This window comes from Perca fluviatilis, chromosome 16, assembly GCF_010015445.1.
Source record: "Perca fluviatilis chromosome 16, GENO_Pfluv_1.0, whole genome shotgun sequence".
NCBI lineage: Eukaryota > Metazoa > Chordata > Actinopteri > Perciformes > Percidae > Perca > Perca fluviatilis.
In genome coordinates this window covers 13,884,701-13,897,308 of record NC_053127.1, presented here as the reverse complement: position 1 = coordinate 13,897,308, position 12,608 = coordinate 13,884,701, and the positions used below count along the sequence as shown (strand labels likewise).

At 40.0% G+C, this 12,608-nt stretch overlaps 1 protein-coding gene across 1 annotated transcript in view; it reads left to right on the top strand.

Annotated features, from left to right (window-relative positions):
* Positions 1–12,608, top strand: part of rapgef6 (Rap guanine nucleotide exchange factor (GEF) 6) — a 156,711-nt gene that overhangs the window by 126,435 nt on the left and 17,668 nt on the right. The window contains exons 20-22 of the mRNA XM_039777963.1: positions 4,656–4,896; positions 10,377–10,544; positions 10,815–11,030. Of these exons, the coding sequence (XP_039633897.1) occupies positions 4,656–4,896; positions 10,377–10,544; positions 10,815–11,030 (625 nt within the window). The remainder of the gene's footprint in view (positions 1–4,655; positions 4,897–10,376; positions 10,545–10,814; positions 11,031–12,608) is intronic.

Here is a 12,608-nt window from a genome sequence, read left to right as displayed (position 1 = left end):
GTCACATCTGGTCACGTATTTCTTCATTGTAGTCCACATAGAGATTATAGATAATTCATAAACAACAACAGAGTGCATTTAAAGTTCAGTTTAACTTAAACTGCAGCATACAGTACATATCCGCTCCTTACTTTGTTCTCCTTTAAGGAAAAAAAGGGTTAAATTTATACTTTTTTGTTTTCATAGTGATGCCCCCAATTTTGGCATTAATTCATTGGAATACAGTTACTTCCCCATCTACATGTAGTAAGAACTCTTCCCATACAGCCAATGAAATCGCTTCATTCTAAACGATATTTTCCTAAAGCAGCAATGTCACTGTTCTATCATAGGAAGACGGTCATGCAAATGTCACTTCGGCCCGGTTAAGCTAAGTTCACACTACACAACTTTAAAAGTCGTCAGATCGCCTTACTGTTCACACTACATACCTTGCTGTCTTGTAATCAGAAGTCTTGAAGTAGTTGTGGTTTTCACACTACATGATTGACCGACAACAGGAGGTGACACACTACAAGATCTTTCACCAGGAGGAATCCCCGATGAGTATGTCCGGTCTCCAAGCTACATTTTTTCACGAAAACACACACAAGAAGTGACACGGGAAATGACCTAATACCATGCTTTGCTATTTATATGTAGCCTGTTTCCTCTAGGTACCCTAGATGCTGGTGTGGTCCTTGCTCTTCATTACCACTAACAACACATTGTCTGCCCTTGGCTTGTAAGCTACAGGGCAAGTTTGTTTACCTTGTCTCTCGTTTCACTTCTGCCAATACCGCAGGCTGCTGTCACTCAGACACCGCCATCAACACACCCCTTCCCTCCACTGAGACAAAAAGAAGCATGAAAGAATATGGCACTAAATGAGACCATATGGATTTATTGTGTGTTTTTAGACAGAAAACTGACTTTTATCACAGAGTAAGGCATAAGTAGTCTCGAGCTCTGGCTACAGAGACAATACTTGTTAGTATGATATATTCATTGTTGGTTTTAGTCTCTTCAGGGGGATTTGTGATAATAATAAAAACATAACATAAAATTTGCCTTTTAAGGCTTAAAAAATGTAGCTTGGAGACCGGACATACTCATCGGGGATTCCTCCTGGTGAAAGATCTTGTAGTGTGTCACCTCCTGTTGTCGGTCAATCATGTAGTGTGAAAACCACAACTACTTCAAGACTTCTGATTACAAGACAGCAAGGTATGTAGTGTGAACAGTACGGCGATCTGACGACTTTTAAAGTTGTGTAGTGTGAACTTAGCTTAACCGGGCCGAAGTGACATTTGCATGACCGTCTTCCTATGATAGAACAGTGACATTGCTGCTTTAGGAAACTATCGTTTAGAATGAAGCGATTTCATTGGCTGTATGGGAAGAGTTCTTAATACATGTAGATGGGGAAGTAACTGTATTCCAATGAATTAATGCCAAAATTGGGGGCATCACTATGAAAACAAAAAAGTATAAATTTAACCCTTTTTTTCCTTAAAGGAGAACAAAGTAAGGAGCGGATATGTACTGTATGCTGCAGTTTAAGTACGTACATTAAGAAACATTTTCTCATTTGTGTTTATTTATGAGAGGCCAGGTGTTTAACCCCATCTACTCTACTCCACTCCCTTCTCAGCACCTCCACCCATCATGCACTGCCCTCTTCTGCTCTGTATGCTTTCAAGTGTGATTTATGTCTTCTGACTGTATGATGGAGTGACTGGGAAAAGCTTTGGCAAACAGTAGAAAGGAGGAGGAGACTGAGCCTAGTGGGAGGTGTGTAGCTTCTCTTAGTGCCGTGTTTGCAAAAACCAAAGAAGAAATATGTGTGTAGAAATCATCTTTGGCTTCAGGCCATTAATACATTCTTTGGTGTTGATGAAAATGAATGATACCTTATTAAAGATGATAATTGATTGGATGTTTTTCTGGAAGAGCAGTGACTGTCCTCCTGTGGGCAGGTCAGGTCGCAGCTCATCCCGAGGATTAAACATGATTAAGCCCCCCTGATATGATAGCCAGCTATTTAGCCAAGAGCCTCCCACACTCTAATCACAAATCACAGCTAATGAGACACAAAGCATTTAGCTTCCACTCAGCCCACCATCATCAACCTGCTGCACATAAACCGAGAGGAGCTCTGCTACTGCAGCAACGCAGAGAACAAGGAGCGAGCCACACACTTATTCCTCTGGTGCAATCTTTGTGTTTTTGATTATAAGAATCACTGTTCTGCACATATCACCTTCTTCAGGATAAAAGTCAGTAATCATTTGACTTATCATATTAGGTGCATATCTCATGGAATGTAAATCGATAAGCTCACAGTCCATAGAGAGGTCATTCATCACCAAGATTGGCCTCCGACATCAAAACATCAATATGTCCACATCCCAGTAACCATTAAATGCAAAATACAAAAACACAAAGTAAAAATCTCACATTATACAAAGCAGAAAAAACCGTGAAATAGTATAGATATGCATTCAAAGTAGACATAAATGTACAATATACATAAAGAGTTAACCAGCAAAAATGACAGAATAGAAACATTTGTGTGCATATATATATATATATATATATATATATATATATATATATATATATATGTATATATATGTATATATATATATATATATATATATATATATATATATATATATATATATATATATATATATATATATATATATATATAAGAAAATACATGATTACATTCCTGTCAAACTAGCATATGCAGAAAAGAAACCAAAAGCAACAAACATGTAAACACATGGACACATCCAGACTGATGCAACTTCCCTCCAAAAATCCTCACTTCTTTTATTTGTACATCAAAGTTATTGACACACAAAGTTCTTTTTAAACAGGCAGATGTGATAGATTTGTTTTTAGTTTTATTTATTAGTATTATTGGCTTTGCCTTAAGCAGTTTGTTTTTGCTTCTTGTTGTTCTGTTGCTGCTCCAGCTATTGTCTAAACACACACACACACACACACACACACACACACACACACACACACACACACACACACACACACAACACACACACCTAAATATCCCCACAATCACAGACCGATCAGAGATATGTGTTAATAAAGTTAAAGGTAATGACTTTTTGACTGAGAACACTTGACCCTTTTCTGTTTGGTAAACAAGAGGAAACAGGTGAGTGCATTTGCATGAACATGCACTTGAACAAACTCACCAGTTAAACACCTTTTTTATTTTATGCTGTAGTTGCCACCATCTCTTTGTCATCTCCCTTCATTTTCAGTTAATGTTATCGAAACTAAACCACATATAACACACACACACACACACACACACAAACACACACACACACGTTGCAGCTGTGTGACGGCTTCATCTGGTCTGTCAGACTCCCTCTCCTCTTGTCACTGCGCAGCGTTCATGACTCATTGTTTTAAAGCTCTTTGGCTGCCTGTGGCTAATGGGCCGTACCCTCTTCCTTACTCAAACACAGGGATCTTTAATGCAGTATTTCACTCAGGAGGAACGTTTCCATTATTTAACACACATCGCACCATGTAAGTCTGTAAGCTGCTCCATCATCACCGCTACAGTAATATTCAAGCTTTTATTTTGGCCTCTTACTATTGATTATTGTGAAAGATGATGCAATTTTATGACATAAACTTTTTTTTTTTTAATAATGACAGGCCACAAAACCAAAAGAAAGTTAGAGATGATAATGTACAGTATACCCTTGTATACAAACATTGTTGTTGACTTATTATCCTTGATCCTTCCTGCTTCCTCTACCGTTGTTACGCAGCTTCAAGCATGCTAATGTTCCCTTTCCTTTCTAAGTGCATGTGTCCTTGTTTCTTAATGTTCCTCAAGCTTTATGTGAGGCTCAAAAAATCTGCAGTGTACATTTTTACTTGAGGAACCTGGGATGTCTTCGATCATGCCATGTGTACACACATATCCCCAGAGTCAATGACTGAGTCTGTGTTTTTCTGTATGTATCCTCCTACCTGTGACCTTGTAGAGGCCTATAACATAACTGTCTCCTAACATAAAAATTGCATTTTGGTTAAACTAAATGTAAGCATGTAGAGATATTGCAGTAGACAGCCATGTCAGGCATCATCATGCAAGTCCATTAGAGAATTGGCTTCAGAGAAAGACTGATTTTTTTTACAGCCAGGCTGGAAAGAAGATGAAACAGAGTGTCACGATTTGGCTGAACAGTAGGATAAATAAATAGGTGGAACTTCATTTTAAATTTAGGTTACTGTACCACCAAAAATTGTCTTTGACCCTTTGCCCATTTGGTTTTGCACCAAAGACATTTTGGCAGGAAAGTATCCCGCTCCCCAAATCTGTTCAGAGGAGAGGACATAAGTCTTTACTCCTGGCTGAAACCCTTAATAATGTAATGAAAATAAAATATGGAAACCATAACCTGATAGCATTCCTTCCATTACTGGCACAGCCCACATTTCATAATGATCACATTATTGGTATATTACTCAGACTATATATAAACAACAAAAATACTGCTTTCAGATTACTGTTTTATTGCATTATTGGCATGCGTTACAGTATTGGCCTCCACAAACTGCTACTCATCCAACCCTAACTAGTCGATGACAGCTCGCCTCTTTTCATTCTCTTCCACTCTCAGACATCCCAGACCAGGTGATTCGGGTGTTCAAGGCCGACCAGCAGAGCTGCTACATCATCATTAGTAAGGACACTACCGCCAAGGATGTGGTCGCCCACACTGTCAATGAGTTCGGCCTCCTTGCAGCACCCGAGACCTACTCGCTGTGTGAGGTATCCGTTAGCCCAGAGGGAGTCATAAAACAGCGGCGTCTGCCCGACCAGCTCTCCAAACTGGCTGATCGGATTCAGCTCAACGGCAGGTAAGAAACACAAAAATTCACTGAAAAATCTAATACTAGGGACTTAAACAAATGTTTGCTTAACCACACTGAATTTTAAGATGTGTTAGCCTTAGATAGTGGTTGTCAGTGGCTGAGCCTAAATGCTGCAAACATCAGTGTGTTTGCAACTTGAATGTATACAAGGCAACGCACAAGAATACTTTAATAAACCAGAAAGCAATATTTTATGGTTAGAAAAGCACATTGGTCATGGAAAAAGGCATGTACGTGTATTTACAGTAGATCCAATGTGGGAATCTTGGACAAAAAGCAGCTGGAAGTGGAACAGACAATTTGAGAATTTATATAGACCTACGTTGTGTTGAAGGCTTGAATGACTAATCCAAAGACAGGACCCGCTGTGCTTGGACTCAAAGCCCAGGATCCTGAGACATAGGAGATTTTCTTTCCTTTTCTTTGTCGAATTATATCTGGGTTGGTTCAAATTACGCAAGGCCACACAGTGCTCAGTACTGAGCTTTTTCTGTTAATCGTGCCCTGAACTGTACAATAATTTAAGTTGATACCACATCTTTATCATATATATACTGTATATACAATTAATTAATTAAGTCTTCCCGGGGCAGTGGTTCTCAGCCCTGTTCCTGGGGATACAGTGTGCCGTTCTGTGATGTAGTTAATTTACTGAGCATCTCCAAGGTGTAAATCAGTTCCTGAGTAAGTGGTTCGAATGAAAGCCAGCAGGGCTCCAGGTGCTGAAGAGCAGGATTCAGAGCCACTGTCCTAGTTCAGTGCAATGATAAATCAAGTAGTGTTTCCCCTTAAAAGTGCTGGGAAACATTTTTAGTTGCTACTCTGAGCAGAACAATAGCTGTGATTTGTCCCATTATTAAAGAGAAAACAACAGTTTATAGTGAATTGCAAGTGCTGCAGTGATATTTTACAAGTCCTAAAGAATTCCTCAAAGAATACTGCGACTTTTTGAGGACTGTACTGTAAAGTGCCTCCTGACCTATCCAAACACCTGAAGCGCATTTTCAGTAATATTTTTCTTTGTAATTATGTATGGTTTGCAAAAATGGGAACTGCTGCGTCCGTTTAGATGACAGAAGTGTATGCGCGTTGTACACACGCTACATTATGGCCAAGCATTCGTCCCTAAAATAGCATCTGAATAACGCGCTACTGACTTTAGACTAGCGCCACTGACTTTAGACCAGGTTTTTCCTGGTCAGTGGCGGAATTGTTTTCTGAAACTGCAAAATAGCACCAAGGGACATTTGCGCCGGAACACGCCTCCTCTTTTCGCTGAACCGCCCCCGAGAGCGCAAATACATTCCCTAATTTACTGACATGCGTCTGTGGAGGGAAAAGTCCGCTGTGCGTCGGGTGCAAAATAGGAATGATACATGCGTCGGTGTACAAAGGCAATTGCGCGGAGTGCAAGATAGGGCCCTTAGCCTTTGTGCGATGTGGGTGGGGTTTGTTTTTGCACCATTGCCAGCATGTTTTGTTTTTTTTTTCCAGTCAGTGGCACATCACTCTGTTGTCTTGATGCTGGACATATTCCCTTTTAAGAGGAAAGTTATTAGGTCATGAAGGATAATTGGACTGCAGCCATAAAGTCTGCTTTAAAACGGCTTCTCCGTCCGTTTTTCACAGTTTTCTCCCTCTCTCTTTGTCTCTTGTGGTCCCTCATCAGTCCTCTCCCAACTAGGTTAGCATGAATATTTCATCCTCTGTCAGGGGTGGAGGCCTCGGCAGACAGCATGGCATGTCTGGAATTATTCATACACACAGAAGTCAACTTCTTATACACAGTCACGCATCCAGTGTTGGGCAAGTTACTTCCAAAATGTAATACATTATAGAATATAATACATCATACTAGTTACTGTCATTTGAGAGTAACTAGTTATATTGTAATATTACTGTCTCTGAATTGTAATGCTTTACACTACTTTTGCATTCATTTTGAGTTACTTTCACCAAAATAACAGCGGTTTGACTTGGCAGGTAGCTTGTGAATTTCACCACCGGATCAATAAAGTCTATCCACTTTAATACATCATAGATTATTCATAATATTTTGTATAATTAATATGAATATGCAAAGTAACTAGAGATGCACCGATAGACCGGCCGGTGACCGGAATTGGCCGGTTCTCACGTGCTCGGCCATGACCAGCGACCGGCAGGTCAGTCTGACATATGCCGATTTCATGCCGGTCAATGCTACAATTAACTGAAAACATAAGTTATACGAGTTACAGTTCTCAAGGACGCACGCACGGATGGACGGACGCGACAGCACAGTCTCAATTTCCTTTCTCTCAATTTTTCCGCTGTGTGTCGCGCATGTCCGCGCTATTCTCGCACATGTATGGAACCTCGTGAATTAACCTGCAACATGTCAGCTGTTTGGAAATTCTTCAGCGTGTGTGCAGAAGATAACAACTTTGCAATATGCAACACCTGCAAGGAAAAAGTAGGACGTGGAGGGACGACACCAAAAACCAAAATCAAATTTTTTTAGTTGGATAGTGGATGTGAAAAGAAGGAAATGGTTCTAACATTGCAGTATAGATATAGGAGTACTTTATATAGTTCTATTTTATAGTGATCCATTATCTGTTCAAAAAATGTTCTTTGTTCTGTGCAAAATGTTCTATTAAAGAAAAGATAGAAAATAAATATTTGTGTATGCTAAAGTGGTTAGAAAAAATGAAATCGGAATCGGCTAAAATCGGTATCGGCTGGCCTAACTCAATGAAAATCGGAAATCGGAATCGGCCTAGAAAGTTGTAATCGGTGCATCTCTAAAAGTAACTAAAGTTATGAAAATAGAGAAGTAAAACGTACAATAGGAAATTAGGAGAAAATGAAAATACTCAATTAAAAGTACCTTATAGTTGTATAGAAGTATGGCATAGTTACTTTCCACCGCTGATAAAATGCAATGGTATTTACGTGTAGCAAGCCTAAACATTAATTCCAGACATGTTTTTATCTGTCAGCGTAATAACTCCTGAAAATAATGTCCATGTCGCAAATGTATCTGTCTCTGCAGTCATCTCAACCATCTAATACAGCAACAGGAAATAATACTCACAGCTTTTTTTTTTCTGTGAAGAAATGTTTCGTGTGTTGGTGAATTCTTAAAAAAACAAAACACCACTAAATGTTTCATAAAAATGCATTGTGACTCACGTTACTGAGATTGTAACTCGCGTTACTGAGATTGTAACGGGTATAATATTACCAAAATGTAATTAGTAGTGCGTTATATTACTGCCTTCCAGCAAAAAAGAATACATTACTGTAATTGCTTTACTTTTGTAACGCGTTACTCCCAACACTGCACACATTTGCGTACAGACATGCAAATTGTTTACACACCCATATATATTTGCATTCACGGATTCTATTTACATGCATCTATACATAGAAACTGTTACCAAGAAAGTCCCAGACGTGTATGGACACACACATTCAAAGACACACTCACTGACTTAGAGGACACTCATGGTAACACCTTCCCTGTGTGTTTGATGGATGGCTGAGCTGCAGTGAACAAAATGGCATGCTGTGAGATATTGGTAAGAAAAAGGATGGTATAGATAGATAGCTTCTCTCTAATACTTATTTTTTTACTTTCCTCTTTTCCTCTTACCGTTTCTTGGTGACATTTCTGACATGTTATGCTTTGCAGTATGTTTACATATATACATATACATATACATGGTGCAGTGTCAGCAAGATGTGCATGTATTTATTCAGTACAGTATGCAGTAGTTGTGTTTATCAGGAACAGCAAGAGCAAAATATATCTCAGCCTTGCTTTTCTTTCTTTGTACAGTATGTTGCCTCCTCTGTCTCTCCCTCTCTGCAGCTGAAGATTGACAGAAGCACTAACAGGGGACAGGCCAAGCCAATAGCAGGCCTTGTTCACACAGCCAAAACACATATAGAATGCTCAGCGCACACACACACACACACACACACACACCACACACAAACCACCAAAGGCCATTTACAATGGCTTGGTTCCAGTGACTTCGCCTCACCCACTTCCATTTAGTACCACTTTGTCCATTCAGTCTCCTCTCCATATGTGCAGAGTTGTATGTGTTTTTATGGGCTCTTTGTTTTTCTTTCATAATTATTTTTTGTAATTTTAATTTAACTGAGAAAATGTGGACCAATTAAATGCTAGTTAATAATAGTGTCCTCTCCTCTGTCTTGTTTCCTGTACTTTTATTTTCTCTCTTCTCCTCTTCTCTCCTCTCATCACATTTCCTGTGCTCTTTTCTTTCTCTCTTCCCTTACCTTGAGTCTACAGGTTCTAAAATGTCTTAAATCTAAATATGTTAATAGAGAGCCTTCAATAAAGATAATATTTATATTCAATTCTGCTTTTGGGCCCACTAAAATGCTTTGAAACATGTATTGTGCTTTATCTGAAATGTAAATTCAGCTGGTTCTTCTCGCCTCAACATCCTCACATCTCCTTTGTTAGTTGCTCTTCACTCCAGTTCTTCTTGCGGAGGAAAAGAGGGCAATTTAGAGTCCCATGCATGCCAACACTTTGTCCCCGAGGGCTGTAGATCTACGGCATGCTGAGGTGATGCCTTCCTAGATTACCACATTACAGCTCCATTAGAGTGGAAGTTGGGGGTTTTAGATTTACAAACATAGAGGCACATAACGAGGTAGGAGAAATGGCCTGCTGCTGGAAGCTCTCCCAGAAAACTGTTGGAGATCATCATCTTTTTTTTCCCTCTCACTCATGCACCTGTCTCCTTTCTTACTTCTCCTTTCTTTTGCTGAGCGCTCTCTCTCTCCTTCTTTACCCCAAGGTAAAATATAGCCATAATCTATCAATACCATCAGAAATTTTTTTTTTCCTTAAACAAATCTTAAATTGTAGAAAGGAAAAACACCTCTTTAAGATGGAATGTGAATAAGAGGAACATTCAAGAGATTTAGCTGTGTTTATTTTACATTTGCTGAAAGTTACAGCTGGCTGAAGAACTGGATCCTGTCCACCCACCTGTCTGCCTCTGCAACCTATATTAAATCATCTGAGGATACTTCAGATTTAACACCCACTGCTCTAAAAATACACAGAGATGATGTCACTTTTAAAGTATTTTGCATCTTGCATATCCTGTACTCTTTGTAATTGTTGTCAGTTAATCCCCCTCCCCCAGTCTTTAGCCTCAAGGCTTATACATCATTATTCCTCTTGTCTCTTTTTGTTGTTTTTTGCTTTTGTTACTCATGGGATTTCTCAAAATATGCTTTTTAGATAACTTCATAGGAAATTAACTGTACATATAGTGCCTTAATTGCATTAGATATAGTTTTCATGTGTCTGACTCCACAGCAGGACCAGCTGTAGTAGAAGCTAAACTGTTTTCCTTTGTCAAACGTATTGGAGTAATGCCCCAAATCCAATAACTTCTGTTCCTGTCTCTCTGTTCTCCTCCCCGTAGGTACTACCTGAAGAACAATATGGAGACGGAGACGTTGTGTTCAGACGACGATGCACAAGATCTCCTCCGAGAGAGTCAGATCACTCTGCTGCAGCTCAGTACCATGGAGGTCGCTGCCCAGCTCTCCATGAGAGACTTTGAGCTCTTCAGGAACATCGAGTCCACAGAGTATGTAGTCGTTCAACATTTTAATTGGCACATAGCAAGTGTATTCCAAATTCTTAGAACTGCAATAAAAACAAACTTCATTAAAATGCTTTACAGTCAAGACAAAGGATAAAGAAACAAGCTCAGACACGAAAATAAGATATGATATGAGGATATGAAAATATGACTATTTCTCCAGAGTCGTAGTTTTTTTCCTGGAATTTAGAAAAAGCTGTTATTGTACACAATTAAAACACATATTTATTTTAACTTCTTTGTGATGGTTCCCAGGTACGTGGACGACTTGTTTAAACTGGACTCTTCGGTGGGAAGTGGAAATCTGAAGCAGTTTGAGGAGGTGATAAACCAGGAGACCTTCTGGGTCGCCACAGAGATCCTGAAGGAGCCCAACGCCCTGAAGAGGATGAAGATCATCAAACACTTCATCAAGATCGCCCTGCACTGCAGGGAGTGCAAGAACTTTAACTCCATGTTCGCTATTATTAGGTGGGCTGCGAAACTGTCTTAGAGTGTTTGTTTGATTGGATCCTAAATTAAGTTTGGCGACACATCGTTTCATCATTTTCCTCATTTTTGCCTCAGTTGTAGTAGACAGGGTTCTTGTTCTGTGGTGACAGCTAGCATTTACTCCGTCTCCCCTGACAGCTTTTGTGCCAAATGAGCTTTGGCCACTCGTATCCTTCCCCACGTCCTCAGGAGGACCAGCCTCGCCTCCTCCCCCCTCCCTCCGCCTCCCACCAGCTCACTGAACCAGCCCTGATTCTCCCAAACCACACGGACTCTGCCACAGCAACCCTACAGCGTTTAAAACAAGAGTCCCATAGCAACCGTTACTCTTATTGTTTGTTGCTATTGTTAATTCCCTCTGGCTTCTGTGGTTTGGCTTCAGATGGCAGTCAGACTGAGCTGGGGATGTATTTAATGTGTCCCTGTTATAAGGGATAAAACCCACCTGAGGGGAGGCTAGTTGGCGCTGGTAGTGTGTTTTAGGGATGATCTTGGAGATGTGGTTGTGTTTAAACCCACCAATATCTGCATATGTGTGTATTCGTATTCAAGTGTTTTTGTGTCTGCACAGGCAGTTGTGAGTGTGTGCTGTGTTTTTTTTGTTTTGTTTTTTGTCTGTCCCAGTCCCGAGAGTAATCATTCAAAAACATCACATCATGCTCTCGCTGTAGCCTAGCACAGTGACTTGGTTGTTTAGACACGTTAGTGTTTTGTGCTGCAGTGTGCTCTTTTCAATCTACAGTATGAATACTCCTAATAAGATATTGTCTGCAATGTGCAGCATACATTTAAATATAAATGCATGGTAATGCAGTTCTGCATTAACTATGACTATAGATGTAATGTATTTTGATTCATTGTAGAGAATACAGTTTCTGCAATACATAAATACAAATACATAATTTCCTTTTTTTTTCTTAATCCTCCCCAGGATCCATGAGTCTCGCTAATGCTAAACTGTCCTCATGTTACGTTGGTTTATGCGGGCCCACGTCCACTTTAGATCTGGACTCACAGTGTAAGAAGCTCAGCATGATGGTGATCCTCTGTTCGCTGCTGTAGAAGGCACTTTAGAACAGAAGTGTCTGACCTCCATGTCCCTTTACACTCCTTCTCACAGCAAGATGTCTTCGCACATATGGCTCTCTGATGCATAACCTGCCCAGTGACAGGGGCATTGCTCTGTGTGTGTGTGTCTGTGTGTGTCTGTGTGTGTCTGTGTGTGAGAGAGCTAACATGCAGGATTTCCCATAACGTTATGTAGTGGACACATCCTGCCATACCGGGTTATTTTTGTTTATGGGGTGAGGTGTGGTAGATGTGATAAGTTGAGAAATAAGGACAATCGAGGAGAGGGATTGGGATATTGAAATGGGATAAAAAAATCTAGACCTGGTTGCCACCAAGCGGCAAACCTACTGTGCTGGAAAATTAAGCCAATGCAGAAGTGCCAAAAACTGCAGTTCATCGAAGGGCCACTTAAGGCTGGCTCCTAAAGGGAGTCAATCCCCATAGACCCCCATCTTAAAATGACCTTCTTTTATAGTTCACCAGTTT